We start from the raw sequence: 16,639 nt of genomic DNA, 5'->3' as shown, positions 1-16,639 counted from the left end.
TTCTGTTCATGCTCAAATGACCTCAAGTGACTTGCAAATCTGGACTGAATTTTAATTAATGTGTTGATTTGTTTCCAAAGTTTATCTGTGGTTCCTTTTTCCCCTCAGATCAAGCCTCAGAAGTGCAGGTGACAATGATGCTGACGGAAAGCTGTAAACTCAGAGGGCTTCACCACAGGTAGGGCAGGCAGGGCTGGTGACAAATCCATGTCACTGTGAGGTGAAAGTGCCTGGGCTAAAGCTCCCTGGGCAGAGGGAGCTCTTTGTTGGGAATTCAGCAACACTTGTGTAGAATCATGGAATGCCAGGTTGGTTTGGGTGGGAAGGGACCTTAAAGCTCATCTCTGCCCTGGGCAGGGACACCTTCCACTAGCCCAGGTTGCTCCAAGCCCCATCCAACCCTTGGACACTTCCAGGGATGGGGCAGCCACAGCTTCTCTAGGCAACCTGTGCCAGGGCCTCCCCACCCTCACAGGGAAGAATTTCTTCCCAAGATCCCATCTATCCCTGTCTGGCAGGTGGAAGCCATTCCCCCTTGTGCTTCACTCCATCCCTTGTCCCAAGTCCCTCTCCAGCTCTCCTGGAGCCCCTTTAGGCATTGGAAAGGGCTCTGAGGTCTCCCTGAATCCTTCTCCAGGCTGGACGTTCCCCACTCTTCCAGCCTTATATAATACAGGCCTTGCCTAAAATACAGGAGTAGCAGGTTGTTGGTGAAAGATACCTAAAATAGAAACAAAATCAACCTGCTCTGCTCTTATCATTCCAAATGAGCTGTTCTCCTCCCTTTTATAAGTCAAACTTCTAAAAAACAGTCCAAAAAACTTTTCTTTCCTACACTGCCCATAAAGCTGGGACCTTCATGGGTCTCAAGAGCTCATGGATGTGACACCTGGCTGTGAGAAATTTTCAGGAAGGAGTAAGAAAATTCAAAATTAAAAACAATTGTAAGTAATTGGTAACTTCTACTAATGGTTTTCAGTGGAAAAGGCAGGTATTTAAAATAATGATTAATGGAAATTGAAACTGTATCCAGTATGATTTGAGTTTCTATGAATTTTCATATTGATATATTTAATACTATAGATTATATTTCTTCCTGATGATGGAAGATGTGCAGAGACATGGCAGCGTGGGGGTTACCTGAGCCACAAAAGGCTTGGAAAGGCCCTTAAAGTGGCTGATTCAGAATTAAAATATTCTGTTCTGTCACTTTGCAGCAGATCTAACATGATGTTCTGACTTTTTTTTTGTTAAACTGCTGTGATGCAAGTATATGTTTCATATCTGTAGTTGATTTAGAATGTAGCTAATATAGTTATTTTAAAATTTTATCCTAAGTCTCACAGTTTAGGATATAGTATTTCTGTGTACAAATGGTAACCTGCATTCACAACAATTTGTCAGCCCTCTTGGACCAAGTGAAACATTTGGGGGATTCTTCATGATGGGAAAGAAGTCAAATATTTAATTTATTAAAAGAAGTAGTGTCTAGGGCTTGAGTTATTTGGACATGTTGTGCTGTGCAATTCCTAATACAAGATTAAATGCTTTTCTTCCGTGTTGAATTAATTTTATTGCTGTGTTTAGGAATCCAAAAGTACTTTTATCAAATTTTAGTTCCATAACATTAGGAATTTGTCTTCCAGGAATCTGCTGCCTATCACTCATGTCTGTATAGAGGAGGGAGAGAAACCAATGGTGCTGCTGCCCTACATGAACTGGGGGAACCTTAAACTCTTCCTGCGACAGTGCAAATTGGTGGAGGCCAACAATCCTCAGGTACACTCGGGCATGTGGGACTCTGTGCCCATTAAACCTCCATTTGCTCTGGCACCTGACTTTGTGCCACCAGAGGAGTGGCTGTGGCACTCTCCTGTTCAGTGTGATGGCAGGAGAACTGCAGAGGTGGCTCCCCAGTGAGTGTTTGCCTTGATTCCCACCAGGAAAGCATTCCTGGCTGTTTATCCTGGGTGTTCAGAGGGCAGGAAGCTGAGTCACCTCTCATTAGGGTAGAATCTCAATCAATGCATCCTAAAATTGTATCAACAAATAGAGAAAATTGTGGATTAAGTTAAGGGAAATAGTGTATGAAAAAATTTCAGATTTACTGGTGCTACTTTTGGTATGCCAAGCTATAAATACGTGCAAGTTTTTCATTATGATGGAACTGTGAAGTTGCAAAAGGAGCTGAGGGAACAGCCTTTGATATTGGTTTTGGAGAGCAACAAGGATTTTGACTGTGCTGCTGCCTGGAAATGAGCTGGTTTCAGGGAAACAAAGTGAAAAAGGTGTGGGAAGAGGGGTAAAATGGACCATTTTTGCCTATGTCACTTCCAGTCAAAGGAAACGTAGGTACAAAGAGTGAGGCACTTGAAAGATGGAAGTATTTTCCCTCGGCACATCAAAAAAATAAGTTAAAATTCAGAGTAAGGCACCATCATGAATGTCAATAGGTGGTTGTGTCTGTGAGGACTGGAAGGGGAGGGGGCACTGGGACACAGCAATCCCAATAACCCTGCAGGTGCTGGGCTGAAGGGGCTGATGGTGCTGCTCTGGGCTCTTGCAGGCGATTTCCCAGCAGGATCTAGTACATATGGCCATCCAGATCGCCTGTGGGATGAGCTACCTGGCCAGACGGGAGGTCATCCACAAAGACCTGGCTGCAAGGAACTGTGTGTAAGTACTGACCCCTCTGCAGCTGCAGCTCCCTGCACTCAGCCTGAGCTCTCCTGCAACATGTGGGTTTGGGGTCACTGGTGTAGACAGTGGTTTTCCTCCAAAGCAAAGGGAGCCAGGAATTGTGTTTCCAAAGGACACAGAACATCCTCTCTGTAAGTGCTTCAGCTGGGTTTGTCTATCACTTTTTCAAAGGCTTGAAAAGAATTAAAGCTTCCCTTCAATAAAAACTTGGAATATCTTTGACAGTTTATCAATGGATAGATTTTTTTTTTAAAGTTGGTTTTCTTCATTTTTTTCTTCTTTAAAACTGAGTTAAAGACTTCATTCATTGGTAGATTTCTTAGTTGCTAAATGATGGATACATACATATGTGCTCTGGAATGGTAGGAATGCCAGAGAGGGGTTTGAGACCATCTTCAGTCTGGAATACACTCCAAAATGTAGAGATGGAGGTGTTTGGTGGGTTTCTGGGAACTCAATCACTCAGTGACCACCACCTCTGTTCTTGTGCCCTGTAAGGATGCTCAGTGTGACGGGGTTCCTGGAAGATTCTGTTCCTAATTTCTGTTGCACACTGAGGAGGAAGTGGGACTACAGGAGACAGAGATAACCTGGAGCTTTATATCTGGAAAGAGAAAGAGGTGCCAGTAGTCAAGGTCCCCTGGAGGACCACCTGCCCCTCTTTGTTCCCCAGGTTTGCTCTGGGTGGTGAAAGGCTAGGAAGTGCATCAGACCCGTGTCCTAATTTTGGGAAGGGAGCCAGGATTCCAGTGATCTTGGCAGGTTTAAGGGAGGAAATGCTTTTAGTCTCACGTGCCCATGGCACAGCTGAGTCCAGTTACAGTGGACCATGAGGATTACACAAGTCAGGGCTCTAATCACTGAGGAATTGCCCTTTGAACTGAATTTGTTTTCAAATGGGTCTTCTAGGAATTTCTCTGAATTCTTAGAAATTACTAGATAAGAAATTTCCTGGTCTGTAAATTTTGAGGATAATGAACTGGCCTGGAAGTGCGTAGAAATAAAATAAATCAAAACGTATTTGAGATAGTACAGAGGGGGAAGCACAGAGATAGAGCATTTATATTTCATTTTTCTCATCAAAATAAAGAAATAATTGGCAAGATGAAAAGACAACAAAAAACAATTTGTCACAATACCCCCAACCCAGAGTTCCTTCTGTATTTTTGTCATACAATATTGAAGCCAACATCTTTGCCATATTCTGAAGTCAGCTGTTTATGAGAACACTGAACTTTGTTACAGTTTTAAGTTCAGAGTTTGAATCACATCCCAGAGGGGAAAAATTCTCAGTACTATTTTGAGTCACCTTTTCTCAATTAAAATAAGTTCCCTTAGTACCCTATTTCTGACAAGCATCAGCATCTCTTGTGGAGGGAGTAAACAGTTTTTCAGCAGATGCTTTGATTGGAGACATGCTTTTGGACCACAAAGAGTACTTAAAGTTATTACTGGCTCTTGCTTTGCTTATATCTTTGCCTTATTGCCACACAGGTACTAGAGCTACAAGATGTTTAATTGCTCTGATAGGGGATCTCCTATAGAGCAGGAGTAACTTGAGGCAGTTACTTGTTTGCTTTAACAGTATTTTTTTGCACTTGTAAATGTTTGGTTTTATTTAATCAAGCCTTCTGATTTTTCTAGTGCTTATCAGTTGGCACAGAATAAATTGGTGCTGTGATAATATTTGCTAATCACAGAGTGTGTCTTGATGCAGGAGTGCCAGTGCTTGAGGTGGGGATTAGCAGTCCCCAGTTAGATAGATGCTGAGTGTGTGCCTTAGGGCTGAGCAGAGCTGTTTGCTGCGGGGCTGTGCTGCTGCAGTCACTGAGCGCTGCTGTTCTCTGTGCCCAGCATCGACGACGCGCTGCAGGTGAAGATCACGGACAACGCGCTGTCCCGGGACCTGTTCCCCATGGACTACCACTGCCTGGGGGACAACGAGAACAGACCAGTCCGCTGGATGGCTCTGGAAAGCCTGGTGAACAATGAATTTTCCAGCGCTAGTGATGTGGTGAGGCTTTTTTTCCTCCCTCTTACACTTTGGAGATGTGTTTTGTTGACATTTTTCTCTTTTTTCAGCTGTTGGAGAATCCCAGAATCCTAGAATGGTTTGGGTTGGGAGAAACCTTAAAGCCTATTTAATTTCACCCCCTGCCATGGACTGGGACATGTTCCACTGTCCCAGGTTGCACCAAGCCCTGTCCAGCCTGACTGGAATGCTGTGGATGGGGAAGCCACAGCTGCTTCTGCGCAACTGTGCCAGGACATCGCCACCCTCATAGGGAAGAATTTCTCCCCAGTATTCCATCTAATGCTGCCCTTTGGCAATGGGAAGCCATTCCCCCTTATCCTATCTTTCCATCCCTTGTCCATAATCCCTCTCCAGCTCTCCTGGAGCCCCTTTAGGCACTTGAAAGTGGTGTGATGTCTCCCTGGACCTTCTCTTCTCCAGGTGAACACCCCCAGTTCTCCCAGCCTGGCTCCAAAACAGAGGTGCTTCAGCCCTTGGAGCATTTCTGTGGCTTCCTCTGGACTCTCTCCAGCACCTCCAACATCTTTCTGATATTTAGGACCCCAGAGCTGAAGGCAGGGGATCATGGCACTGAATAGGTACCAGTGGCTTGTTTAGAGCAGCATTCCTACTCCCACTCCTGCATCAACTGCTTGTGACAGATGGTTTAGGGGTCCATCAGGCCCTTTGTCATAGCAAAAGTGCCCCCGTTCCCTTGAGAACACTGCCAGGGAACACAGTCAAATCCAGAGAGCTGCACTGGGACTGGTCTGCTTTTTGTAAAGTATCCCAAGTTGGAAGGGACCCACAAGGATCATCCAGTCTTAACTCCTGGCCCTGCACAGGCACCCCAACAATCTCACTCTGTCCCTGGGAGCATTGTCCAAATGCTGCTGGAGCTCTGGCAGCCTCAGGGCTGTGCCCATCCTCTGGGGATCCTGTTCAGTGTCCCACCACCCTCTGCTCACTCTGTGCTCTCTCTGCTCAGCAGCGATCTGGTCAGGCACAGCTTCCCTTCATAAACCCACACTGCCTGTGCCCAGGCACCCCTGTGCTTCATACACATGGGAGTGAGTTCCAGGATAATGAGCTCCCTAACATTCACAGGAGCTGGTGTTTGACTGTGTGGCCCACAGTCCCCTGAATCCCAGCTCTTCCAGAGAATGCCTTCATTCCAGTGGTCAGGAACCTCTCCCAGTTGAGGAGACCTTTCAGAGATAAGAGCAGTATTGCAGCAACCTCAGCCTGTTCCCTCAGATGCATCCCATCTAGGATGGTGTTCTGGTGCCAGTTTGGGAAACTTTAGGGATGTTCTGGCTTTTTTTTTTTTCCTCCATGGTCTCTGTACCAGTGCTGCAGCCATTTAAACAACAAGAAAAAGAAGGAAGGAAGGGAAGGTGCCAGTTGTGTTCCACATGTGTATTCATTGGAAAACACATGGGGATTTGTGTTACACCAAACTTCAGGACAGAAGAGGAAACAGAAGTTGCCTGTAAAAGCATGTTTTTAGAGAGCTAAATGAACTCAATCAAATGGTGGGTTTTGTTTTTATTTTTACTTTTTTAAAAAAAATCTGGAATGTGATTTGCTGCTTGTGAGGACTGGGAAATCCAAGCTTATGTAACAGTGGCAGTGAGATGTGGAATTTTATTAGGATGAGTAAATCTCAGTATTGTAACCATTTTTGAAAACTCAAGTGAAATTCAGCATCTCTTCCATCCCATTTTAATCCAGAAGTCCTTTTTTCATTGCTTAGGGATAAATGCCACCCACCTTTTCACACACAATTCTAACTGCAGACATGTGGCCATCTGAGTTCTGTGGAGTTCAAAAGTGAACAGTTTTTCTGGGTGTAGGAAACACCATGTGCCCTAAATATCAGTTTTACATCTACCTGGACTCCTTTCACAAAAAGCTGATGTCAGATGTTTTTGTGGGTTTGGTAGGAACAAACCCAGTGATCCGTTGCATGTAATAGGGAACGGGTGAAGTGTGGTACAAACAGCATCTGTGTCTGCAGAGATGCCATGGGATCTGTTCCAGGCTTGCTTTTTGGATTACTTTCTTAAAAATGTGTTTGCTGGCTTGAAACTTTCCCAATAATGTGTTGCTCCCCTGCCAGCAGCTGTATCAGTCAGCCAGAGTGTAGGAAAACAAACCACGATTCCTGCTGAATCTTAATTCCGTGGTTTTTCCTGCTGTTGGACATGAAGCTCTGCATCTCCTTGTGCCATTTTTATGCAGCTACCTATGGAATTAGAACAGCTGTATTCCCAGAGTGGTTTTGCTTGAATCACTCTCTATCTCATCTTCATGACTACCCCTTGTCCTTCAGCACTCTTCTCCATTGCAGGTCATTTCCTTCAGTGGCTGTTTGGAGCAGGGCCACATCTGTGCTCCTGCCCTTCTCTACCCTTCCCACCTGAAAAAATCCTTTCCCCAAGGCTTGGATCAAGGCAGTGGTGGGATTCCTCTAGATTAGAACAGGAATTGTGTGAGCCTTGCAGGACTCTGCCCCTTTTTAATGAATGATGATGTATAACTTGAGTAGTGAGTCACTAGCGTGCAGTATCAGCCCCATCTCTGTTTGCTCTCCTGGATCTCTGGATAACAGATAATAAATCATTTTCCTTGTGTTCGGTTTGTGTGTGGATTAATTGAGGAATTTTTCATCACTTTAAGCTCCTTCTGGCAAGGGTTGCTGGCTGAATGTATTGAATGCTGATCCAGGTGTCAGGTTTACTGAGATGAAATCTCTTTTTTTTCCTGAGTCCTATTCCTGAGCATACTCTCCAAATATACGGATTAATCGGAATCAAACAATTGGAATTTCATTCAGTTTGCTTTTTTGATCCTTTGAATTTTGCAGACTTTTCTGAGGATTATTTAAGAAGTAAAATGTAAAAAAACAAGTAACAGTTTTATACTAAACAGTTTTTCAGTGCTCAGTATTGTTTAGATTTAGGTGTTCTGTAATGTCATGTTTAAAAAGGCTTGATTTTTAGCACTAATATCTTAGTGCAGTAAGATTTTAAGTCAGTTTGACTTCATAGAATCACAGGTTGGTTTGGGCTGGGAGAGACTTTAAGACCATCTGGATCCTACTCCCTGCCAGGGACAGGGACACTTTCCTCTAGCCCAGGTTGCTCCAAGCCCTGTCCAGCCTGACTACGGACATTTCCAGGGATGGGGCAGCCACAGCTTCCCTGGGCAATTTAACACCAATTCTGTGATTTTTAATTAATCCAGTTCAAGACATGTTGAATTTGGTTATATGGAGCATTTATGTAAAGCTTTCTTACTGTGTGTAATCTCCCTTACAGCTGATTTTGTGCCCTGTCTGGAGGAGCTCTGGGGTTCAGCATGTTGTGTTAATGCCTGCACTGTTCCTTTGCAGTGGGCCTTTGGGGTGACACTGTGGGAGCTGATGACCCTGGGACAGACCCCCTACGTGGACATCGACCCCTTCGAGATGGCAGCTTATTTAAAGGATGGCTATCGAATAGCTCAGCCCATCAACTGCCCTGATGAACTGTGAGTGCCTCTGCTGGTTTGTGTTTGGTGTGTTAAATTGAGAGCCAGGGTTGCCTTTCCCTGCCTGTCAGACAAACCCTGAGCTAAACATTGCTCATGGAACACTGCCTCTGGCTCTAGGGTCCACAGCATCAGAGGGATGTGGAGCTGATGGAGTGAGTACAGAGAAGACCATGGAGATACTCTGATGGCTGAAGCCCCCTTTCCTCTGGAGACAGTCTGGGAGTACTCAGCCTGGACCAGAGAAGGCTCCAGAGAGACCTTAGAGCCCCTTCCAGTGCCTAAACAGTCTCCGAGAGAGCTGGAAAGGGACTTGGGACAAGGGGTAGAGTGACAGGACAAGGGGGAATGGCTTCCCACTGCCAGGGGACAGGGTTAGATGGGATAGTGGGAAGGAATTCCTCCCTGTGAGGGCAGTGAGGTCCTGGCACAGGTTGCCCAGAGAAGCTGTGGCTGCCCCATCCCTGGAAGTGTTCCAAACCAGGCTGGACAGGGCTTGGAGCAGCCTGGGCTAGTGGAAGGTGTCCCTGCCCCTGGCAGGGGGTGGGACTGGATGAGCTTTAAGGTCCCTTCCAACCCAAACCATTCCATGCTTTTATAGCATTTGAGCAATTTCCAGTGAACTATGTACTGCTCCTTCCTGGATTTCCATAGGTCATACCCTAAATCATGCCAGGACCTCTTGTGACAGCCTCTTTGCTCATCATTCCAGGTGTCCATCCTTGGAAGGAGCTGTTCAGCATTATGAACCATAAGATCCAGGGCTCCTTTTCTCTCTCAGTTTCCCAGTGGCAAATGCTGTTTTGCCTTTCAGGCTGGGGCTGTGGTTGTCTGGCTGACATTCCCTTGTGCTCCATGTGCCTCTCTGTTGCAGGTTTGCTGTGATGGCCTGCTGTTGGGCCCTGGATCCTGAGGAGAGACCCAAGTTTCAGCAGCTGGTGCAATGTCTCACTGAATTTCACGCAGCATTGGGAGCCTACGTTTGAAACAGCAGCAGAAGATGGAATTCCCTGCTTGGGAGGAGCCACAGCATCCATCTGCAGCTCCATGCATCCCTCGGACTCGCACACGTGATGTGTATAAAGCAACACTACAGGGAGAAAGCACTTCTTCCAAAACACTGTGCCTTAGAATGCCTTAGTAGTCTCAAGTTTTTTTTGTAAGACCTCTTGGTGTTGAATATTTTCTAGATATCACTTTTGCTAAGTTAAATTGAGACCTTTTGGTTTGCCATCAGGATTTGTAAAGTGTAGAGATAGTGAACTGAAACACGAGATTTGGATGGACTTTGCACTCTGACAACAGACACGTGATTTTTTTCAGAAGGGTTTATGGAACTGGTAGAAAAGTGAGGAGAGGGGAAATGAAAAGCCACACTGCAGAAAATTTTCCCTGCTTTTAAGAAAACGTTGAAACTGAATTTTTCTGACCAGCTCTAGTGTTTGTACTTGTATGTATCTGGAATAGCTTTTTAGTATCAACTTCTTCTATTTTGAGACAACAGCACATTGTGGTTGGATCCACACATCTTACCTTTTTAACCCATTCACAAATGTTCTTTGGAAAAGCTGGTCTTCAGGATACAACATCTCCTTTCTAAAGCAATGATGTAAAAGTGATCCCAGTTTACCTCATATAGAGAGTGGTGAAAGTGGGGTAAGAATGGTGCCCCTCCTTTCACAACAAAGGATTTTTGAGATGGTTTTATGTGCTAACTAAAGGCCTTCAGAGAAGCGCCAGAGCAGCCCCTGGGTGGAAGTCTCATCTCAGGCTTCTGCCTCACAGTTTCTCTTCTTCAAAAAGGTACTGGTTGTTTTTTATGGGCTTTTATGGCCTGAAATGGGCTTAAATATATAAATATATATTTGTAAAGACACTTTCAGAGTAAAGAATGTTTTTCTATTACACCTAATGTGAAAGCTTGGTCCCTCACCTTGCCCTGTGTGTGGATTGTGCAGGTTGGTGGTGGTTAGGTTTGAGTTGGCAGGAAGGGAAGGTGGATTATGGAACTGTTCCCGGAGACTTCAGGTATTACCCTGCTGTATTCCTTAACCCAGAGGCTCATTCCACCCCGGATTGTTTTGAGTTGAACATTAGAGGGCTAAACATATGTTTTCAGCAAAATGTGTGATAGATTAAGGCTTTTTCTATATGTAACAAAGTAACAGGATAGCTCCCAGTTCTCCTGGTGAGCTGTAGGCTGCATCCTCTGCTTGGTGGCACCACGATGGGGGTTGTGCTTCAGCACAATGTGGGACATGAAAAGTTGCCTTTTGTCTCTCACCATCTGCAGCTGAGCACCCTCTGCCTCGAGTGTTTGTGCAACTGCAGGGGTGGGACATTGTCCTGACAGGCTCTGGAGCCATCAGAGTGCTTTAGGAGACTGCTGTGCAAGTACGAGCAGCTGGATTTGGCTGGGTCATGCAGATGTGCAGCTTCTGTTCTTTTCAGAGTTGTGAACCTTGTTGAAGACAATTAATCCTCTCTAATTAGTGTCATATGAGGCAGAGCCTTGTGAGGTCTGTGTCCCTCAAACTGCCAGAGCTTTCCTGTCTCTGCTCCAGGGTTTGTTACCTGTGGCCAGTGACCCAAGCCTTGCGTTATCCTGGCAGGAAGTTTTCCTGCTGGCTCAAGTTTGGGCATGTTGTGATGGTCTGTGCTTGCCTGACAGAATTGGAACTGGTTTTGTTTGGTTGAGTTTGGAGTGGCTGAGTCTGGGGACAGCAGCAGTGCTTTGGGTGTGTGGTCTTTCCATTCTGACCTGGGCAGCTGGTACCAGCAGCAGGACTTGATGGTGACGTGGGTGTTGAAGTCAGCAGTGGCAGTCCCTGACATCCAGGTGGGTGTTCCAACGGGATCTGCAGAGATCACAGCTCTAAAAGTGAGATTGGAGAACAGCCCAGGGTGAAAATGATCCACCTGTTGCATGTGGCCAGGGCAGAGTCACGTGCACACAGGATGTGCATTGTGCAAGCTCTGCTCACACCCCAGGGGTGTCACAGGTGACATCTGACCACAGTGGGCTGGACATGGCTTAGGGATGTGGTGCACGTGAACCTGCTCTGTTCAGAGTGTGGGAATGGGAAATGCGTCAGCTTTCCCTTCCCTAGGCTGCTTCTCCCCTGCTTTCATCCTCAGAGACTGGGAAGTGGTTCAGTGCAGTTTAAGGTACAGATACAACTCTTAATTGTAGAAATCTGCTTTCATTTAATCAGGGTTCATCTACAGGGGTGAACCTGCTCCACCCAGGGCAGTGGTGGAGTGCCATCCCTGGAAGTGTTCAGAAAACAGGTGGATGTGGCCCTTCTTGATACAGTTTGTTAGGCACAGTGGGCTGTGGTCAAAGGTTGGACTCGGTGATCTTGGAGGTCTTTTCTGACCCTAATGATTCAATGATTCTACAATAGGCATTCTGCTGGTAGCAGAGCTACCTTGAGTAGAATCCTTTCAGGAATTTGTTGTACCTGTTTTACCAAATAGCTTTCCTGCAGGGATTTTGCTGCATGTGCTGTACCTTAGCTCCATGGGCTTTTGGGGAAACTCTTGAGGAGCAGGTCACGTGGGCAGAAGACTGGAAAGACAGACTTCCTGGAAGAAGAACATTGTTGGTAACTTCTAGTCCTAAAGTACGTGGAAAAGTCTCAGTGTGACCCTGGGGAGAGCTGGATAGAGCATGGATGGGAGGTGAGGCAAAGCTATTAAGAATAAAAATCTGTGGTTACAGAAAAGAAGAAATGAGGAAGATTTAGGCTCCCAGGTTTTTTCTTGGGAGGGTAATGGCAGAAGTAAAAATGAAGCATGAAGGAGTAAAAGGCAACAGGGGTTGAGCATTAATTAAGTTGGTGGCTTAGGTGGGAAGCTGGCTGAAGGGCAGGGTAGGATGGGATCCCTTTTGAGGACAGAGGGCAGAGTTCTTGGGTGGACTCAGATGGAGGAGTGATCACTCAGGAGTGAAGGATCAAACTATGGGGAGAGGAGAAGGCTGAGAGCAGACAGGGCTTCATAAGTGATGTGTTGAAAGCTGTGGAGATGTTCAGGGAGATGAAGGGCACCTGGAGAACAGCACTCAGAGAATGGCTGCTCTGTGGTTTTTCCATGTTTGTCAAGACACCTTGGAGGATCAAAACACTTTCCTTGTTCAGCCTCAAGTCCTTTGTTTCCCACTGTAGCTGTGTCCAGGTTGGCAGCAAAGAATGAGGCTGACATGGCAAAAGAAGGTGGGAATGAAGAGGTGACCTTGTTTTATTTAATTTATTTTCTTCCCTGGAGTTTGACACTTGGAATCACCACCCCAGAGTGTTCAATAACCTTTGTATTGGGACCTGAGAAGGCTTCCAGCTATTTTGTCTGGAAAGACTCATGTGTTGTGTGCTCTAAACTGCATCGTGGAAAGGTCAGCTGGTGCTTGTCAGAAGCAAGTGGAAATACTGCCAAAACAGTGGAACTCCTGTCAGGGCATTGAGTTTAAACATTTTTTGTGGTAGCTGATGGATGGGAATCATTTCAAAGACAAGGAAGATTAAAGTCACCAATCCAAATGCCAGTCTTAAAACTCACCTGGCAGATGAAGGGTGTCCATGCAATCCCATTGGGAAGCATCACCCTTGAAGTGTTTCATGCCTCACATCAGGTATTTTTTCAGCACAACCCATGTGCAAATGACCCGTGGATTTGTGTGCTTGAGGCTGTGGTAACTCAGCTTGAGAAATCCCTGTCTGTCAGGTGAATTCCTGCTGGTGCCAGTGGATTATCACAGGATGCTGTTTGAGCTCAGCACTGGAATTTCAGTGAGGAGCCATTGGAGGAAATTAAAGAATTGTGTTTAAAATTCGTGAAAGAGCTCTGAGAACTGGTGTGAGGGATCCAAGTAGCTCCACTGGAGCCACAGAGTGCCCAATAAGGAGCCAGCCTGGCAGCTGGAATCTGTCAAGCTGCTGCTGGTGGAGTGAGGCACTCCATGACCTGGCACATCCAGATTCTTCCAACCAGGTAAGGACATTCCTGCAGCCATCCATGGGTTCCACACAGTGATGCTCCTGGTAATTGCTACTTCCTCACAGGTGAGGATGTGGAGAACCTATCTTTGCTCTGGGAGTGCCTTGCAAATACCAGATGGAAGTGGCATTGCAGAGAGGGAGTGTTTTGGGGTGGAGGGAATGTGCTTTATTCCTGATGGCTCACCCCTTCCTGCAGGGAGTGTGCTGTGCCTGTCCTGACCTCAGGCTGCGTCTTGCTTGGAGCAACATGTAAGTGTTGCTGAGAAGGGGCTTGTGTTGCTGTCTAGCAGCTCTGAGTGGGAGGCAAAGTTTGGCTGGAAGTTCTGGGAGGAGTTTTGGGTCAGTTTCTGGCCTGATTTGGCACTGAGTGTTGGACTTAGCAGAGCTTGGCATGTTCTCATGTGGCTGATGTTGATGTCCTGCTTCCAGACACAGTGGCTTTCCAGAAGCTTCCAATGAAAACATTCTTCCACCACGAAATCCAAGAGTTAGACGTAGTTAAACAAAATAACATCCCCAAGTGTGTTTTTGATCTATATGCCAGCTTCTGTGCATACCTAGGGTGGGAGAGGCTGAATCATCAACCTGTCTTCTCCTTTCCCACCTTTTTGCCCCCAGCCCCTTCTGCAGCTCCAAACTCTCAGCTTGGGTTTCTTAAACAGGATGACTTACTTTACTCCAGCTCTTTTTTTTTTGCTTGGGAAGTTTAATCTCAGGCTCTTCATTTGTGTCACCAATCCCATAGCTTTGGACCTTGTGAGCTGGGTTATGTCTGGGAGAAACCCTCTGGGATCCAAGAACTCTTGCCTTGCCTTGCATCCGTGTGGAGCCAAAACACAGAGTAAGCAACCAGAAACCCTGGCTGGGCTGCAAGGAGTCCCCCAGCCCAAGGAATTTGGCTCATGGGTTCAGACTGGAACCAGCTGGTAAGAGAATGATCTGTGTGGTTCTGCTCACGTCACCCTGGAGATGACAAGATGTCTGGGACCTGTCCTGATATGGGAGAGACCCAGAGCAGAGACTGGCACTTGAGGCTTGCTCTTGGAGCTGTCCAACACCTTCAAACGAGGCATTTTCACTGTTGGAATGGGTCTGAAATCCCAGTTCTGTGCAGGTCCCAGGCTTGCCTGCCCTGGAAAAGCCAGTTGCTCTAAGGGTGGAAGATGGACGAGGTGGCTCCAATGTATTAATGATGCTTCAGCCTCTGGAAGAGGATTGGAGTTGGAGAAGGCTGGAAGCTGAAGCTGTGAGTGCTGAGTGCGTTTCTGCTACAAAACTGGGATGAAAGCCAGTCTGAGATGTGCCTGAGATGCCATAGCCTGTGCAGGATGCAAAACAAGTGCTGCAGCCAACATATAAAGCTGTTTTCAAGCTTACCTGGAACTGAGACTGCTCAGCCCAGGCCCACTGTGTCCCACCTCATTCCAGGCAGCCTTGGGTCAGTCACCTGCTGTGAGCACGTCTTGGTTCTTGAAGCCCCTTACCCACAGAGAATCCATCTGTTCTCAACCCTTCCTTTCCAAATGGAGCAGAGCTGGTGGCACTTGTAAGTAGAGTTCCCTCCAAGCCTTGTTTCTGAGCCAGGAACAGGCCAGGGTTAGTGTAACCTCCCCTTTGGAGTGTAAACCTCCCCTTTGGAGTCAGGCTGAGGAGGCTGGGGCTTCAGCCTGGAGAATAAAAAGGTGTGGAGATCTTAGAACAGCCTTCCAGTATCTGAGGGTACTGCAGGGAAGCCAGAGTGGGACTCTTCATCAGGAGCAGGGGTGCCATTGTAGATTAACTGCCAGATTTTACTTCTGAAGCAAAGGAGTGGTTTACTGAGGAACTGAGGAGACAATTGGCCTTGAATTCTTACAAAACCATGAAGGGATGGTGAAAACCCACTGAAAAGTTTGCTGGCCTGATCCTTTTCTGCAGAAGGATGGTGCTGGCAGCTGAGTTGTGGGCCGAGCTGGTCTACAAATGCCCTCTGTAGCCTGGGTGATTGCAGCAAGCTGGGTGGAGAAATCAGGGCCATCTCCATAACAAAGGTGTTTTCAGTGCCAGTGTCCAGCAGAAATCTCAGTTGTTGCTCTTGGAAGACAAGTGAAGCTTCAAGTGATGCCACGTCAGTCCTTCCTTTTCTGATGTTATGTTACCTCAGGATATCTTGGTCCTACCTGCAGAGGCCATTCCTAGCTTTGTTTTGGCACCCAGCTTTGTGTTTTGGGATATAGCAAAGAGCATGGATTCTGGGAAGAGCTGTGAGTTCCAGCTCTGCTCAGCTTTTGGGAAAACAGGATCACACGTCAGAGCCGGGTTTGGGTGTCTGCAGGGAGTTGTTGTGCCCTGGGGGATCTGTGCTGGATCCTCGGTGCCGGTGCCCTGGGATGGTGTTGGCTGCTCCCCAGTCCCGCTGTGGTGCCAGCGCTGTGGAACATCATCAGAGTCTTGGCTTTTGGGATGCATTCTCCAATGACTCTCAGCCAGAAAGCTGATCATGGCAGCAACAGGAATGCTGCTTCCAAGAAACAGGAAGACTTCCTGGGATAGAAACAGCCACCCTTGCATTGCTGCAGCAGGTCTGGAGTCTCGTGGTGACCCAGGCTGGGGCTACCTCTGGGGTGGCTTCTCCTCCTTAACCCTGGTGTGGTTCCTGGACCTGCAGAGGAGATTCTGTTGTTCTGCTCCTCCTTCTGACTTGATTTACCAGATACAATCCCATTCCCTTGGACGTTAAAAATTAGTTTCCAAGTAATTTTTGGAGCACAAGTGTGATGAGGAGCAGGTGGGGGGGCTCAGCCTGGAGAAAAGAAGGCTCGGGGCTCACTCTGTCCAACTCCCCGACAGGAGGGTGGGGCTGGGGGAGTTTGGTCTCTGCTCCCAGGGAAATGGCCTCACGTTGCACTGGGGGATGTTTGGGTTGGATATTAGGAGAACATTTCTTCACAGAAAGGGCTAGGGAGCCAGAAACACCCATACGATTCCTGGTGTGGGAATTAAACTCTGGATTTACCTATCACTGCAATGAAAATTTTTCTCTTTCCCCCTCCATTCCCTTTTCCTTTCCATTCCACACAACACCTCACATTCAGCTCCATGGTGAGGAGTGAGTGACATGGTCATGGAGCATTGGAATTACAGTAAGTCTTTAGGGATAAATTAAAATTAATGCAGGTCCTGACCCAAGTGTTAGATTTGTCATTTTCCCTTGTGTAACGCCGGTGTAATGAGGAGTGCCCCACACTGTGGACAATTATCCATACTGGGAAGCTTCATCATGACTCCCAAACAAGGGAAAAAATACTTTAATAATGAAAAGCTTAATGCCCTAAATTGTACACACAGGGGTTTGCTGCAAGAAGAGACTTGTGGATATTGTCTCTGAGTCTATAGAAACACATAATTCTCTCAA

General features: G+C 46.7%; 1 protein-coding gene across 1 annotated transcript in view; it reads left to right on the top strand.

Annotated features, from left to right (window-relative positions):
* The window catches only part of RYK (receptor like tyrosine kinase), a 46,261-nt gene extending 36,106 nt beyond the window's left edge, over window positions 1–10,155 (top strand). The window contains exons 10-15 of the mRNA XM_086843233.1: window positions 109–178; window positions 1,647–1,779; window positions 2,567–2,676; window positions 4,555–4,714; window positions 8,112–8,248; window positions 9,123–10,155. Of these exons, the coding sequence (XP_086699359.1) occupies window positions 109–178; window positions 1,647–1,779; window positions 2,567–2,676; window positions 4,555–4,714; window positions 8,112–8,248; window positions 9,123–9,234 (722 nt within the window). The 3' untranslated portion in view covers window positions 9,235–10,155. The remainder of the gene's footprint in view (window positions 1–108; window positions 179–1,646; window positions 1,780–2,566; window positions 2,677–4,554; window positions 4,715–8,111; window positions 8,249–9,122) is intronic.
* The last annotated feature ends 6,484 nt before the right edge of the window (window positions 10,156–16,639 follow it).

The sequence above is a fragment of the Cyanistes caeruleus genome, chromosome 10 (genome assembly GCF_971803275.1).
Source record: "Cyanistes caeruleus chromosome 10, bCyaCae1.hap1.1, whole genome shotgun sequence".
In the NCBI taxonomy this organism is placed as follows: Eukaryota; Metazoa; Chordata; class Aves; order Passeriformes; family Paridae; genus Cyanistes; species Cyanistes caeruleus.
Note: the sequence above shows the minus strand (reverse complement) of the source record. Positions and strands in the feature narration are given on the sequence as shown.